Source organism: Hylaeus volcanicus, chromosome 5, assembly GCF_026283585.1.
Source record: "Hylaeus volcanicus isolate JK05 chromosome 5, UHH_iyHylVolc1.0_haploid, whole genome shotgun sequence".
In the NCBI taxonomy this organism is placed as follows: domain Eukaryota; kingdom Metazoa; phylum Arthropoda; class Insecta; order Hymenoptera; family Colletidae; genus Hylaeus; species Hylaeus volcanicus.
The window spans coordinates 8,954,365-8,970,876 of NC_071980.1; the positions used below are offsets into that span (position 1 = coordinate 8,954,365).

Below are 16,512 nucleotides of genomic sequence, written 5' to 3' on the forward strand. Positions count from 1 at the left end.
GGAGACGACAGCGACATGACTGTCAAAAGAACATCCCCAGAGGCGAAGTCCATTCGCTCCTGCGAGTCCGCAATCCCCTTCCCTCTTCCATGGTTCCATCTTCCTTTTCTTCTTCTGGTTCTCGTCGGTTCGGTCCTTACCTTTCTCTTCGCAAGCTTTTACTCCTCTCCGGTCTTTATGGAATTTAAATCTGTTCCCCGTCTTCTATTCCAACTTCTTCTCGCTACAATAACACTTGCCCTCAGCTTTCGTCACCTGTATGTTTCTACTTCAGTTTCCATTTTACCAACGTACGTGCGTTTATTTCTCTTGTCCTTTGCGGGAACAGCAGGGAATTTATTCAGCAACCACAATTTATCATTTGAATTTTGATATACAGGTGTGGCCAGACAGATGGGCTGGTACAATAGACCAGAGGGTGATACGACATGTAAAATCATTGTTTTCGGGAAAATCAAGTTTGAACATTCTATCTAGTACGCGTGCAGAAAAAAAAGTGTCGTCTCTGCTGCCTTCGTGACAATTACTTATTCCTATTTAACCATTTTATTTGTGCTATTATTATAAGTAATTGTCTCGATAATCAGTCTTGAAGTGTTATATGGATCATAACGGTATCTATCATTATCCTTTTCGTTAGGTCAGGAATTTGTTCCATAAGTAGTCGACGCGATCGATCGGTCAGTCCACCTCGGCATGATCGCGCAAAAGAAAAAAAGAGCGAGAACTCGTAGAAGAAAGCGGATCGAAGAGGAAAACCGGAAACCGATAAAAGGTATCGTTTCCGTAACGAAAGTCGCGGCGAGAAAGGCGGTAAAGTTTTTCCATCGTTATAAAGATAACCGTGTCTTGGCGGTCTGAATTGCGGCTCGTGACGGTGGTAAACGTGCCGGGCGTACCGTAATACGCTCCGCGTGTATACGCGCATTTGCATTCGCGGAACAGACACGAGCATAACCGTGGAAGACGCTGCGGAGTGCGGTGGATATGTACGAATACCCCGACGACACTGTGACTCTAACGCGGAGTCTGATCTGTATTCATACTTCAAATTCTACATTAAACGGGTTTCGCTTCGAAACATCCACCCAGCAACCCCTACCAGCCACCCCCAGCTACCGTCTTCCCTTTCATCGGAGACCTTGCCGTGTCTTCGAAACTCCACGCCGGCTGCAATAACCGAATACGTTCAGCAGCTAAACGAAAATACTTTGCAGGTTATTCGGTATTATTTCACTGTTCATGTAAGGGGATTCGTAGAAGACCCAGTGTAGCAAAGCAACCACTTCTTAAATTGCGAGAAATTGAAATGTAATAGATAAAAGTGGTCATAGGCGTAAGTCTTGGTACACTTAGGTTTACCAAGATAGAACAACGCTCATTTTGATGCTTCCTTACTTCTTCGAGCCATCGATTCTATCGAAAACACACTCCATTACACGTGCAAATCGTCGTGCGAAACGTGGTCGATCGCGAAATCGTTGACCCAAAGTATCTCGGGGCTAGACGATTAATTTGCGTTTAATTTTTCATCGCGAACGCTCATTAATCTCGTTCTCCTTTTCATCGTGGACCGCGTCGCGTGTTTTCCAATAATCGAACACCGGAGGTAATTTACGGCTTCTACTTCAGCTGGGCAAGTTATGTTATTCAATCCAATTGGAGTGTCAATTTGCACTTCGGACTGGTTCGCCGTGAATTTCAAAGCGATTGCCCGGAGGGCCCGCAAGAGACTCCTGGTTTAACGTGGCTCTGCAAATACGTGGAAAAAAAAAATGAAGAAAACGATGGAATCGGAGAGGTCGAGTTGCATTTTTAGACGAATATAAATCACGTAAAGAGGTAACATTACAAGTTCTGATTGGTAATTAATTTCATGCGGTATGCAGTGGAGTCTGCGATATTTTTCGGTTGGCGGAATTAAACGCTGGCGATTTTGTCTCGTGAATTTTATTTTGTTGCAATAATGACTCGACCGAATTAACGTTTCACCAACGACAAATTGAAGAGCACGATTATTTGCATATGCGTTTTCGCGTGTTTTGTTGGTAAAATCGTCCGATACTTTTCGCCCGCTGAATTATTTTTTAAACAGCGTCGCGCAAAAACCTTGCTTGTTGAAAATACCGAGAGGGAAAAACTTCTGCTGACGTGGTTTCTTCGACCATGGTTGAAATAGTTTTTTAAAACATTCGCGTAAAAGTGATACCGAATGAAAGTATATCGCGGTAGATACGGGATCGATAAACATGCAGAGACCTAGATTACCAATGACCGACTCGAGTGATGGTTCAGCCGTTCGCGAAAAGATGGTGCGCGCTGTACGAATGCTGCTATGGATCACCGTATAGATCGTTGATCCTCTCCACCGAGATGCAGCATGGATCGAGCGGCAGACGAGGGTACAGGATAGCATCAACATCTTGTGTGATTCTATTTGCGCAAACTGTGTTATCGACTCATATTTCAAGGATTGAACTTAGCGACATCTGCTCGACAACAATGTCTCAATTAAAAACTTACTATAAAAAAAGCTCGATACGTTGTACGTTGTATGTAGACATAAAAAGTGAAAGGAAATACAAAGAGGATTACTGTAAATACGACCTTGACTAGCCATTGCAAGCAATCTACGCGATTATAGATGAACTACTCCGCATGTAGCGATGGTGGACAGTAACAGTGACCCGCTTTTTCCGCGGCGTAACGCGCTTCGTACTCCTTCAGCAAAATCTTGAACGGATGTGGGGTGATGTTCTCGGAAGCCGTCAGCAGCTCCTCGGTGAGTCTCTGGTATTCTTCCTGACGTTTCGACTCCTCTAGGCGCCGCTTCTCCTCCTCCTCGAGTTCGCGGCGACGAGCGTCGTCCGCGTATCTCCACTGCTCCTCCAGTTCCTTCTTGTAACACAGCCTTCTCTTCTTCTCTTCCTCTTTCGCACGTGCGGCCAGCTTGGCCTCCAGCTCGATCTCCTTCTCCATCGCTTCCTTTTCCAACCTGATACGCTCCTGCTCCTCTCTCTGCTTCTCGCATTTCTGTCTTAGTTGTTCCTCGCGACCTCGGAGACACTCCCGAAGGCCTCTCTCCTTGGCCTCTCTGAACTTCTTCTGGCCGAGATCGCGCTTGGCACGGGCTTCCTTCATCGCCGACTCCACCACAAGGTCAATCTCGATGTTTCTCTTGGCCTCGTCTTTCCTCAGATCCTCCAGGTAGCACAGATAAGCCAGCAACTCCTTGCGCAGGGCCGCGCTGGTTTCTTTGATGTTGCTCCGTTCTTTCGCCAGCTCTTCGTCGGTGATGGTCTGCCGCATCTTATCTATCTCAGCCTCGCGACGAGCTCGTTCAGCCAACTGTCTTTTGGCGATCAGTATTTGCTCCTGCAGGTCCTTCTTTAGGTTCTCCCTCTTCCGCCGTTCTTTCTCCAAGTTCTCCAGCTCCTCCCGGCGTATGGTCTGCAATAGATCATCCAAGTACTCCCTGTCCTCTTTCTGCACCTGTTTCTTTTGCTCCTCGAGAGCCAACTTCCCTGCAATCTGCGTGGCCAAAGTCGCCACCACCTCCTGGTCCACCAGGCAGCGCTTCTTCGCCATCTCTACTTCGTGCTCCTTCTTTGCCTCGATATCCTTCAGCATCAAGTCGTGCCACAGCCTCTCCATTTCTTCCTCTGCCCGTTTCTTCGTCACGTTGTCCTCCATTTGAGCCAGGTTGATCTCCTTCGCCTCGACCGTGTACTTCTTCGCCATCTTCTCGCGCAAATCTGGGCACTGGGCTATGTGCTGCTGCTTCCTCTTCGCGGCCACTAGAGCCAGACGCTGCTCCTCCTGTTTTCTTCGGATCTCTGCGATCTTTCGACGTACCTCGTCCATTCTATCGTCGTCGCCGTGTTGAGCCTGTTCCACCACTTCGCGAATTAACCCCATTTGTTCTCCCAACAGCAACTCTCGCAGTTTCTCCCGTCGCGCGTTCACGCCTTCCTCGTAGGTCGCCAATCCTGAAGAATCGAGCAATCGTTAATGGAAATCGTATGCCACAGGTTTTTCGAGACCTCCGCCCACGCAGAAATGACATTCTTACTCTGACAACGATTTCAATGTTACAGATCGGACGTGCGACATTAACAAAGAATTCAGTAGCAATCCTCTCCAAAACGTCTCGACGAAGGTCCCACTTACGCGAAGCTGCGTCGTGAACGCACGGTGTCTTCGTCAGTACCTTGCTGGACACGCTGCCAGACTTTCTTGTTGCTGATCTTCCTGTCCGTCTGCTCCTCGAAATCCATAGTCTTGACAATGTGCTCGTAATCCCTCCTCTTCTCCGCTTCATACTGCTCGAACGCGGATCTGTCTTGGTACTCGACGATCTTGCAGTTGCGTTCCTTCAATCTGTAACCGAGAGCCCCTTTCGGGCACCCGACCACAGCTTGGGGATACTTTCGCGGCTTCGGTGGCCCGCATTTCACATTTTGCAACGGAAAGATACTCATATTCCATAGAATCGTTCCGTCGGAATGGTCGAAGTGGAATAATTCGCGACAGTTCAGCGACGAGATCTTCGACCAGCTGACGTTTAAATCGGTGTTTACGGTTGCCATGACGATCCCGACCCTATTGAATTAATATTCGAGCTCGAGGGAAGGGCGCGTGGCTGGGGTTCCTTTGCACTGCGATCTGATTCGCAAATAGACGACAAATAGAAGATCTGTACGACTATTTGCTCGCGATGTTTATGTAAAAGAATATTTAAAAATCATCGATGACTTGTGATGTAAACTTGTCTTTGGTTTCAGTTACCTGCCTTATCCCAGGCGAATTATTGGTTATGTTATGTCAAGAAATTTGGTACATCCTGTAACCAACCAAGCATTCTGCACGGTTTTGTATAATAACTCGAGGGTGGAAATGGCGACCAAAAGTAGACGAAGGATCCTCCACGCGCATAGTTTCAATTTTCTTAGCGCTCTCGGGCTTTCAGCCATTTCAGAATTATTAGGTCCTGAATCTTCGACGTTTTGAGAACACCGAAATTATCGAATGAAGCTCGGTGGCGTTCATCGCGCATGAAAGTAATTATCCGTCAGAATTCGGTGTAAAATCGTCGTATCCGAAGCGAGAGCGTCGCGAACTCGACGGCAAATTGCTAACATTGCTCGCCGACGGAACTTCAGGACTTCGATGAGGCGGCTTGCTCGTCTTTCAAGTTCATCGAGTTTACAAGACTCGACGTAGTTCGATTACACGCTCCCGGGCACGACTGTAACGCAATATCTATATAGGAGTAATCAAGCTCACAATATCCCCGATTTAAGCAGGAAATTTCGTGGGGGCAGGAAGGCTAGAGCGATTGGTTGGCTCGTAAATTACACGGAAACGCAACGGTTCTTAAGAAAGCAATAAGGAGAATTCGATTAACACGCTGACCGCCACGTCGTCTACGTATGAGTGACAAGGGTTTTCACCGAGGAATAAATAAATAAATTCTGAAACTGAGATGTCGACAAAAATTAATTTGAATAAGATTCGTAAATTCTAAAGAGATGTTAGATTATGCCATTTCTAATTCTATAGAAACAAAATTTCAGTCTCGTAAGAGTTCTCGCGACTACTAGTCCAACAGTAAATTGTTTGCAACGATTCGTTTGATTATTGGAATAAGATTCAATTCGTTCTACGTGAAGCGTAAATTTATCCTTTAATTCTGATTGTAATTTTTTATTGAAAAGTGTAACAAAGCAAAAGCTATTTATCTTAAAATGGAAATTTTGTTCATCTCTGTCCTCGATAAAGCGACGATTCTGCAACGAAACACCCGGAGGATGCGAATAATTTTCTACTCTCGCATCCTCGACTAGTGGTTCGCTTCATGCGACGCGAAGATTGCCTACGCTTTTATTAAAAAAGAGCCTCTCCACAGACGATACAACGGAGGAAGCATTTTCTAATATCGAATAATTGAAAATGTATTTGCATTCACTGTGAAAGTAAAACTCGATTCGACAATACAAAGATTGAATAATGCATGATATCATCTCAAAATGAAATTATTTTCGAAAGTATGTCACGTATTAGGTTAAACACAATCGTCGTATGTACAATGTAACACCAATGCAAGAATTAAAATCCTACCGTAGAAGAACCGTCAACGACCTTATTTATACCCGTCTTTTAATAATCATTTAATAATTTAGAAAATCTTTGAATGATGTTAACATGTCGTCCAATGTCAAATGGGTGCGAAAGGTTGCAATTTATCGATCAAACGATTCGTTAGTCAATTATCGGGATAGTTTGTCCAAATTACCGGTGGATGGAGCATCGATTTTCGAACTTTCTCGAAAGTGAAATGACGAACCAAAGGACTAATGATGTCGTCGGAAAACTTGTAGCTTCATACTAACCTGGCGTAGGGGATACCATGATCAACGAGGTGGTTCCCCCAGGCGAGAGGCCATGCGCTGAAGCCTGTAAGTACTCCTAATGCGAGTATTTGTACGTTCAATTTTTGATAGTGTGGGGCTTTTGTCGGAAACGCAGGCCCCATACGTAATCGTTCAACGAAATCTTCTTCGCATCCTTCCGGTAGATGTTCCGCAATTCACTGGAAAAGCGGGCAAACCGAAGTTGACAACATGTGTAGATATATCGTGAATTTCGTGGGAAAGTAAACGAAAAATATATACCAATGCGTGATGATTTTCACACCCACTGTCAATTAGCGATCTACTGTGAGCGCGACAGTTTCTGTAATTAAAATTTATGGATCGCTGTCGCGTAATTATTCGGAAGAATAATACATCATCGGGTACCGTAATGTTAATTAACAAAAATTGTTATCCGTTATTGTAGCAATTGGAACACTATGTTCGGTCTGCAAACGAGCCTAGACCATGTACACTGTTGACTCGATAGTTACCAGTTATCAAATACAGTAATATCCTTTTTCCCGTCACTGACTTGGGACTGAAGCGCCCTGTTTAGAAGGACGTGGAACCGGTTCGAAAAAAATCCATTTGTTTAAACAACACATGCGTTAATAGATGATCGTAAGTTTTATCGATCGTATTATTAAAAATCCTTCGAGTATAATCATGTCTGGTATCGCTTTCATCCTAAGGCTCTCAACGTTTCGATGAAAGTTGTCTTATAAACATACACGCTACAAAAGTACAAAAATTGTACATAGCCTACTAACAATCGGACGCTTGTTTCTTGCGTGTAGTTAAAAAAAGTAGTGGGAGTTGAGTGTGCGACGGGACTAGGGTGTGAAACGGTGACGGGAAGAAGAACATTGCTGTAGCTTGCTGGTGATACTGCGATTAAAACGACTGGTCGTCGAACCTAGGCGTTCGCGATATAGACATGTGCACGTCATATTCATGGGAAAAAGAAATATCGAGAGAAAGAAGCGATCGTTGGCGAAAGAACCGAGGAGAACCTTTTTGTCCCGGGTCAGAGGCGCTTCGGGGAAGAAACTGACGGGATACGCGACGAGTGGCACGCGAAACGGCAACGAATTCACCCAGTTCCGCGGCGAATAGTCGCCAGGAATCCTCTCTTGAGACATTGACATTTCTTATTGCACAGCTTAACTTACCCCCAAGTGTTCCTCGGACAACGGAGGAGAATGTCTCTCGAGGGTGACGAGAACGTTGAGATTCGAGACGTTCTCACAATGGTGCGTCACTCGATCATCGGGAATTCTCGTCGAAATGGGTCGAAACGACCGTATCGAAGCATAACCGTCGACTGAAACGCGATCTCCAGAAAGCTTGCGACTATAAGTCCCGGAATTACACCACGAGTAGTCGCGGTAGGGTGGTGGACGCAACGCTAAAACGAATCCAGTCGATTCTCGTCGGGATCGTAACAACTCTGCTTTTAATCGCAATATACATGAGCGTTCGCTGTATAAACTAATTCATTTTATACATTGTTACGCGTGCTCGTAATCTCGCGATCGGCTCATCGATGCGGTTTTACATGCGTAGGTATAAGACGTGGAACGAATACAACAACTTCCTCGAGACTCCCATCTCGAGTATAGGAGGCACGATAAGTTTTTCCTTAATTGGCGAGAGCTCCGTATTCTTTAATCACGGATTTTTCACACCGAAGAAAAGTATTCTCCTAAAAGATTAGCTGCCTTTGCAGGTTATATCGTTTCGTCGAAGCGAGATTTCTTCGCGGGTCCCTATGTAAAATTCACACCGAGACAAGGAGGCTTTCTAGGCGCGGTTCTGGAATGATGATTTATGGCTGTATCGTCCTGGCTTCCCGCTGCGTTTACGAGAGTCTCTATATTTGTTCCATCGGGTATACACGATTCGGATGCGTCGCGAGCAACCGATTAACCCAAGCTCGAGCAATCCATGGTTGAACGCGGCGCATAAGGACGTTACAAACAATTACTTGCGCGCGATATAAAATATTCCAGGACGTCGGAATGTCTTAAAAGATACGTGTGCGTTGGTCGAAAGATGCGACGAGAAAGTAGAGTCGCAAAGAGTCCTCTTCGCTCTTCGTCAGAATTAATCGGTAATCGTGATGTTACGAAACCGTTCTGTCCATTAGGCGTCGCGATGTCGAACCGATCAGCGAACTCGACGCCACCGATTGCCCCTAAACCACCGTGAAGATGCTCGGCCACAGCTCCCGCGGTGGTTAATTACGCGTGCACTCGAGTCTCGCGAAAACGAACAATTTCGCGGGATGCGAAAAACGTCTGTTCCGATCCAGCGAAGCGGAGCGGCTCGCTCGAGCGGTGCTGGAAGCTGGCGACGATCGGGTGAGCGCGTCGACGAGCGACGGAAGCACGATACCTAGGCCAGGAAATCCGGACAGAGACGTTCGCGAAGCATGCATAGAGGTTTCAAGCCGGTAGAAAAGATGTAACAGAATACACTAAGAGTACAATGGACCGATTCTATAGTATGATACAAACTGAAGGTTCGCGAATGCGAAACGAAGCAAAGGCACGAATCTATTCTATTATGAATCGATATGATCCTGCTACGGTTCTTGGCTTTTTCCGATCTCGCGTCAAGGCCGGTGACTGCGACGCAAACGCATAAATGCACGTTTCTACGGTTCTGTATCTCATCGTCTGGCTGTTTCGTCGGTGAATTAAAAAGATAGAGAGCCATCCGAATCGCAACAGGATCGAGGGGTAACTCGCGTCGAACGAATCGACTGCCCGATCATCAGCAAATAGATTTTCCTAGCTAATTCGCATCCGAATGATCGTATACGCGCCAGCTGAAACGAAATCAACTCCGAACACGCAACGAACGCGATAGATCATCCTGGAGGATTTTGTTCTCGGCGTTGCTCATCGTCGTTTGAACGTGGCGTTCTTCGCGGGAACTACTAAGGCGTAGAGCTGGTGCCTGTGGTCGCGGACGAAATTCCCGACGGTGGCGGAACGGAAGCTGGCATCGTTGGCGGCGCGTATGGGCTTCCGCAGAGCTGGTCCGCGATACGTCCACCCTCGCGCAGACCGCTGAGGAACGCGCCGTGGACGGTGGCTGGATAATTTCTTATGGTATGTTCGCCTGAAAGCACGGAATTCAAATCTGGTTTGATGTTGGAAGAAGCTACGCTGAAAACTAACAATGATATTTTAAGAGTCTACGAAAAATAAAAATATATTATTTTTCGCGCGTCTTTACTGTATCCGAAAAATGTAAATGTTTATTGTTAGCTTACACCGTTCGGAAACGTGAAAACTGCAACGGTATAATATACCCCTGTTACCCTTATCGCCAACCTCTTCGGCTATAAACTAATAATAATTTGCCCCGTTGTCCCGAACAATAGAAATAAATAGGATTCGCAGTAGCAGGGAACGGAACAAATGAAACATCTTTGGAAGCATTAGGGACCACCCACCGCTCGAGCGGGGAATAATTCTTTTTCAAACTCGACGAATCAATTACGAAGCTATTTAAATCCTCTTTTGAGAGATTCTCTCCGAACGGGTCTAAAGTAAAGTACGGAAAAGCGCATTTTCTCGAGACGAAACGAGCGAGCGTGCCCATAAAGGCGGCAGCCTCGTTCTGCCGGTGAAAAAAGGAAGTCGGTCGACTTTGTCCCCGCAAAAAAGGCAAACACAAAAGAAGCGGTGGCTCGAAATATCGCGGAGTCTAAACATTTACCTGCGAAAAAGACTCTCGGTTGGGGTGGTGAAGCGCCAGGGGTGGGCGGGGGTGCTACCGGCGCTGCCAGGAGATCGTAATCGCTGCCGGAACTGCCGACCGCAACGAAACTGTAGGATCCTCGTGCCCAGGGATCCGCCCTCCATCTCGTCACCACGCTCTCCCGAGGCTGAGGCACCACTTGATTCCCGAAAATACCCTGAAAGAAAATCGTCGCTCTGCGTGAAGATTCCAGCGTCCACGGCACGAAGTTTACGCGATAACGCGAAACTTGCGCTGACGTTACGCAGAAGTGAGGTTTGATGTTTGGATGTTGGCACCTGAGTTTCGTAACGCTCTGGTGTTATCCACCGTTATCAGTATTCTGTTAAATAAATGATACTATTGCAATATTAATAAGTGTAAATACAGTTATTTAAATCTACTATTTATCATTTCCGCGAGCATCCGCAACGTCAGGACAAGTTTTGCGTTACGAAAGCTGGACGAAACCGAGACTCGGTTCGGTTTACCTTTAAAACAGCGATGCATCGTCCTACGATAACGTCGTCGCTGACGTTTTCCATTACGCAGGCCGCCTCGCCGGCCACCAGCGCCAGCAGAACCGGTGCCTTGTACAAATTCCAGAATAAGAAAAGCTCGCCTCGCGACGCGGTCGTGCTTCCCACGTGGCCGAACAAATTGGCGGTTGGATCCCAGAAGATCCGCTCGAAGCACAGCACCACCTAACGTGACGAATTTAGCGGTGTTATTTCACCCTTGAATCTCGAACATACTCACACTCGACAATTAGTCGTCATGAGTAAGTAGACTCGCTCTTATTTCGAGGAGCGTTACATATTATTTTCTTCTCTCTTTATATGAACAAGAGATCAGCACAAGTGATCGACAAAAAATGTAAACGATTTCCATAACTTTACTTCTGAAAATCGAAACAAGTGAGAACGATCGTGCTCCGTGAACTCAACGTTAAGAAGCTTGGTCGATTTTCGAGGACAATCGCGGCGGTCGCGGGACCAAAACACGTCCGCGAAGACGAATCTCCCGGAATCGGCTTACGGTTGCGCGCAGCCCTCTCGATTCATCCAAATTACCCTCAATTTATTCCGTTTCATCGGCTATCGGGCGAGAAATCCTGACAGCCGTAGCCCATTTCCCCGACGCGATGAGCCTTTAATTTCGCATACGAAAGTACGGGCGCGCAGCGGTCGTAAAGCGGCCCCGTCCCGGAGGCCGTAAAAGGAACGTGTCCCGGCGTAAGAAGCGACACGAGCCACGTCACCGGTCCGCTGCTCGATGCCCGGCGACGAAAGGAGACCGCCGGATCACAATATATCTCATTCGGGCAACGGTCGACAAGTTCGATCGTCGTTTTCGCTGGACGCATAAATCAGCGGCCCTCGGGGGTCCGCGAAAGCCGCGAGGAGAAACGGGGCTCGGTTCGCCGGTACCGCGGGGCTTACCTTATTTAAATTGCCGAACCCAAGCCTCTGAATGGCCTGAGACTTCCAGTCCGGAAGCGGTGGGTTGAAGGCGACCGCGGACGGCGGGGCGGAAGCTTTCAGGACGCCGAGGGGCAGCGTGACCAGCACAGCGTCCGCCTTGTAGACCGTGTGATTTGTGTGGGGGCTGCGCGAGGGTGCTGCCCACACTTCTACGCCATTTACCCCGTATCGGACCGCCCTGGCAGCTGTGTTCAATCGAATGTCGAGGCCTTCCGAGAGAGCAACAGGTACGCAGGAATATCCGTTGCGAACTGCAAGGTAATGCATAAAAAGGTGACAGTCAGCGCTGGAATTTATACGCCGCGAGATAACACACCCTCCGGAACCAGGATCTTTCTAGCGAGACATGTATCCTTCCAACAAGTTTCACGTCGAGAAAAGCACCGCCCGATACACGAATTGGAAGAGGTTAATGCCGAGTCGAGCAACGAATACACAAATAACGACGGATGATCCACGATTGCTTTTACTTAAATATAATAGCCCAACTATCGCCACCGGTCAGCGATCGGTACCGCCTACAGAGCGCCCCGTATTACTCGGACGAACGTACACGTACCCGCGAAACGGTCGTTAAAGCGGAAAGAATTATTACGGCGGCACGCGTTCACCTTAACGAAGCGCGGATCGCGCAAGGGTGGCCCTGACGGTGGCGAAATTCCGTGGGCCACCGTCACAGGGTCCGATAAAGGCTCCATTACCGTTTAATTGGATATTTCGCATTAGCGCGGCTAAATCAGGACACCTGACGCGGCCCTAAATTCTCGTAAGCACATTCGAACCCCGTAACATCGGCTGCGCATGTACTAATAATGATACACAGGCGTCTCCACTTAGGGAGTTAATTATGTTGATGGCCACCGGTGTGCTAACAAGCACTCTCCTATCGGTAGACGCCATTTCGGAAATTTAAATTTACGCGCGCGTGCGTTCCTGCCCGAGCGCATTGTAATTTGAATTATCACGCGACGAATACGTTCCCTGTCGGAGTTATTGCAAGTTAATATCCGATCGTGGGTGGAACGAGATGTATTTTATACGTTGTATCGTACATTGTTGAAAATCGTGATAAAGTCTGAAAAGATTTTGTCTACTTTTAATACGACTCGTTTTGGAAGAAGCAGGAGTAAAGTTGAAAAATTCGACGCAAGATTCGCGGGGAGCTGTTGTTTTCGAGTTCGGTACGACTCGTTGCTTCTCCTAGTAATTTATCGTCGCGTCGCGAACGAGAGTCGCCTCGTCGTTTCGTTAATTCGACCGATTTAAATTCGACGTCGAACGTTCGGAAGCTGTTCTTTATCCCAGGACTCGCGGGTAGGAGCAGCGGCGCGGGCAAGGGGAACGGCGACCGGTCGATGGAGGGACGCGTCGCGCGACGCGGGTTCGATCCACGCACGATTATTTGCGACGAAAAGGCACGGCGGATTCGTTATTACTTTAATTGGAATCCATTTGACTGGCGGCTACACCGGTGCGCCGCGCCGGTGTAGACTCTCTCGCTCGTGTCTGGCGTCGATTACAGAAACCCTTTCTAATAAGCGAGGGAATATTCAACAGCCAGTCAAGGGAACGATCCGCTGCTACCAAAATTATGGTAAGTCGACCCCTCTTCCCCACCTCGTCACCTTGTCTCGTTCACTCTCGAATGGGAAATTAATTCCTCGCAATGAGGCGGCCGGTTCCGAGTCGATGGAAATTGTCCACGGAGAAACGAGAACCGATCCGGTTTCAGTTTCATCGCGCGACAATTCTTCCAGAGTCCCAGCCTCCGAACCACGCGCGTTCATCGTTCGATGAACTGTTCGAAGAATTCAATACACGATCGCGCATAACGTGACAAAATATGATTTCCGGCTGGGGTGACATCTAGAAACGTACAGCGATGTTTTTAGAGCTGCATAAGCATTTTTGCAAATTTCAACGTTGAATTATGCGAGTCGATTTTTCCATTTCCCGGTTCTCTTTACACCGAGTATCGCGCTCTCCCCGACTCGCTTCGTTCTATCATTTTATGCTCGCTGTACAAGTTCAGTTAATATTTTTAATTAGTTACCTTTTGCGCGAGGAGAATCCGGTACGATGGATAGTAACTTTTTAAATTAGCGTGCGCTTTGCCCCGGGAGAGCGCAGAATAAGCAATGCTTTCGTTTCGAATAATGCTTCCATTTAACTTTACGTAAGCTAACTCTTAATTGAAACGGAATCGCGTGATCGGAACGATTATGATTCCCTCTCCACTTCTAATATTCTACGAAGAACTTTTAACTCTGCCGTATATCAAGAATCAATGAATTTATATTCTGACGCTCGGAAAACGAGTGATTAAAGTCTGTCGTATGGAATAAAGGAAACTTTCGGTTGAAAACCATGCGAACGATAGAAAAGACTATGTTCATTCAGGAATGACCGCTAGCAGTACGGAATTCGTTTTTAGTCGAAACAACCGCTTCGCGTTGCCACCGGTTCCTCAGTCCTCGCTGTTTTTCATTAAAAAATCATCTCTGTGAAAGAAAATCCGCGAAAGAGAAAAGCAACCGTAACGCTTTCAGCGGGTTTCATTTCCTGCTTTCGGTTCGAACAAACCGAGTGAATATTTCAGCGGTACACTTCATCCCTGGAGAATCAAAAGTTCGTTACACGCATTTCCGTTCCGTGGATTTTCCGTGCACTCTACTCTCGGTGCATCTATGACGGCTAAGAGGAACGATAAACGTTGCCGCTACGACTATGCAAAGACAGAGGATCAAAGGAACGACGAGACGAAAAGGCTGTCTGCATTTCCTTTGCTAATACACTTCTAAGTACGAGTGCCCGTCCTAGATTTGGCGAACCGAGATCTCGAACGCAAAGCCATTCGACGTTAGGTTCGGGATCATGGGAGATTCCCTTACGGTGACTGAAAACTAACGCAAAGGGAATAGGTACATGGTCTGTCCCAAAAGTGTTCCTTTCTATCTCGTTACGCTATTACAAAGACTAAGCTTTTACCATTTCGGGGGAAACATAACAGGTGCCCCTGCGGATACTTTATCTTCGTGCAAAATAAAATCTTAGCAAACGTACCTACGAAAATTGAGCCTCGATAAATATTTATTTTCCTCTGCAAACACTATAGTATGAATATTAGAAGTAAAGTTTCATATTATATATTATACAATATATAATATTGTAGTATCCGCGCCTCCCATACCCAACAATAAGGAGTCAAATAAGAACACGAAACGTAGGGTAACGAAACGGGATTGGTCGCGTAGGTAAAGCGGTCGACTGTGGATCCGAGGATCGTGGATTCGAATCCTCGTGCCTTATTTTTCGTACAGACTCCTACAATATGAAACTCTACATCTAATATTTTTTTATATTACTGCATGCTGTGTCCATTTTGTAGTTTCTTGCACTTTCCAATTACCTACAAATGCATACAAATCCGAAGTCTAGTGATATGCCATGCTTAAGCACTGATAATCGAAAGCGTCGCATATTACTGGATCGGAAGGCAGTACATCCCTTAAATTTTATCGCGAGGTTGCATAGGTTAGGAACCAGCTTGTCGGACGATGTTATACCGACTCGAGGTACGAAAAATGAAGATTCCTTTGGTAACGTTGGGAAGTGCTCCAAGGAGGAGTGCAAGAATGAAAAATCCTCGTCACCGGTTAAACGCTTGTTCACGACGCGGTAGAGTCGCGGGCCACGCGTTAACCGGAACCTCCTGGCGACGAGGTTCACCGATTACACTCTTTTCCTCTCTCTCTCTCTCTCTTTGGTGCACGAAGGCAAATATTTAAAGAAGAATTTATCAGCGGAGAAGGAGGGGGGCAGCGTGCTCCGGAGAACGATCCAGGGGGCGACGCGGCGTTTCTCCGGGTCGGCTTTTCTCGTTCTATCTCGGCTGGATCGAGGACCCGTGCCCGAGCGAGCGAGCGAGGCGTACGCTACCCTCTCGCGTCTTGTCTTCCGTTTGATCTTTGCTCGCAGTATTTTTTGACGGCGAGTCGAACAATTTGTATGCCGCGGTGGTTTTCAATTTACATTTAAATTGGTTGCTTATGGCGTTCTGTCGTCTCGACAGGAGTCGAAGTGCAGCCGGGAGCGGAACACCGAGAGTCGCCCGAAGAGAGAAAGAGGCGACGAGCGCGGAGGCTGCAAGACGAACGGAGAACCCGCTCGACCAACGGGACGGGAGCTCCGCGCGCCCTGCGTCCTGCTCGAACAGTCAAATACTGAAACGGCCCCAAGAGAGAGAGACTGGCAGAACTCTCTGCCGAGTTCAACGCACCGACGACGCTCCGTCGTGGTTTTTGCACGCCACGTAAACGTGCCGGAACACGGCAAAGACGAAATCGGAGAGAGGGTGGCGGGTACCTTTCGCTAGCAACATGTTCCTACTCGCATACGCTGCTGATCAAACGTTCCCGGGGTGCAGATGGGGAATTTGCATTTTCCGAACTGTCGCGAAATGGAGCGCGGCGTTTCGATCGTCTCGTTCATAGATAACGTTACGAGGGAAGTTGGATAAATTCTTGGTATCGGATGCGGTGCCCGCTTTTAAGCCAAAAACCTATTCGCAGTTCTCGGTAAAGAGACTTAAGGGGGTGCAATTCTGTACAGTTTGTTTAAGGGAGAATAGAGTAATGACAGTGGAGTATTATACCCTATCGATAACGTTATTCCTGTTTGGGAAAGACACGGTCTAGAAGACTAGGAATTAATGTTGTCTCTAGCGGGCATGAATTAAAAAATTTACCTAAAAATGATCAGATTCGTCATCCGTCGGAAACCTAAATTTCGAGAATTCTCCTCTCGTTGACAAGTGTGCTCAAAGTTCTAAGCGGTGGTGTAGGAACACGGAAGACTGA

At 47.2% G+C, this 16,512-nt stretch overlaps 2 protein-coding genes and 1 non-coding gene across 3 annotated transcripts in view; 1 reads left to right on the top strand and 2 right to left on the bottom strand.

Annotated features, from left to right (window-relative positions):
• Window positions 1–2,012: 2,012 nt before the first annotated feature.
• LOC128876466 (calponin homology domain-containing protein DDB_G0272472-like) lies at window positions 2,013–4,515 on the bottom strand. Its single transcript, XM_054122879.1, has 2 exons — window positions 4,211–4,515; window positions 2,013–3,989 (listed from the first exon to the last, which is right to left on the bottom strand). Exons 1-2 carry the CDS (start codon window positions 4,479–4,481, stop codon window positions 2,650–2,652), a joined length of 1,611 nt encoding a protein of 536 aa, XP_053978854.1. The 5' UTR covers window positions 4,482–4,515; the 3' UTR covers window positions 2,013–2,649.
• Window positions 4,516–5,625: 1,110 nt separating this feature from the next.
• The window catches only part of LOC128876485 (lysine-specific histone demethylase 1A), a 101,722-nt gene continuing 90,835 nt past the window's right edge, over window positions 5,626–16,512 (bottom strand). Inside the window, exons 11-14 of the mRNA XM_054122905.1 lie at window positions 11,612–11,904; window positions 10,661–10,873; window positions 10,149–10,347; window positions 5,626–9,545 (exon numbers count right to left, since the gene is read on the bottom strand). Of these exons, the coding sequence (XP_053978880.1) occupies window positions 9,361–9,545; window positions 10,149–10,347; window positions 10,661–10,873; window positions 11,612–11,904 (890 nt within the window). The 3' untranslated portion in view covers window positions 5,626–9,360. The remainder of the gene's footprint in view (window positions 9,546–10,148; window positions 10,348–10,660; window positions 10,874–11,611; window positions 11,905–16,512) is intronic.
• On the top strand, window positions 6,385–6,536 carry LOC128877714 (U1 spliceosomal RNA). Its single transcript, XR_008457294.1, has one exon. It is a non-coding gene; the product is annotated as a U1 spliceosomal RNA (small nuclear RNA).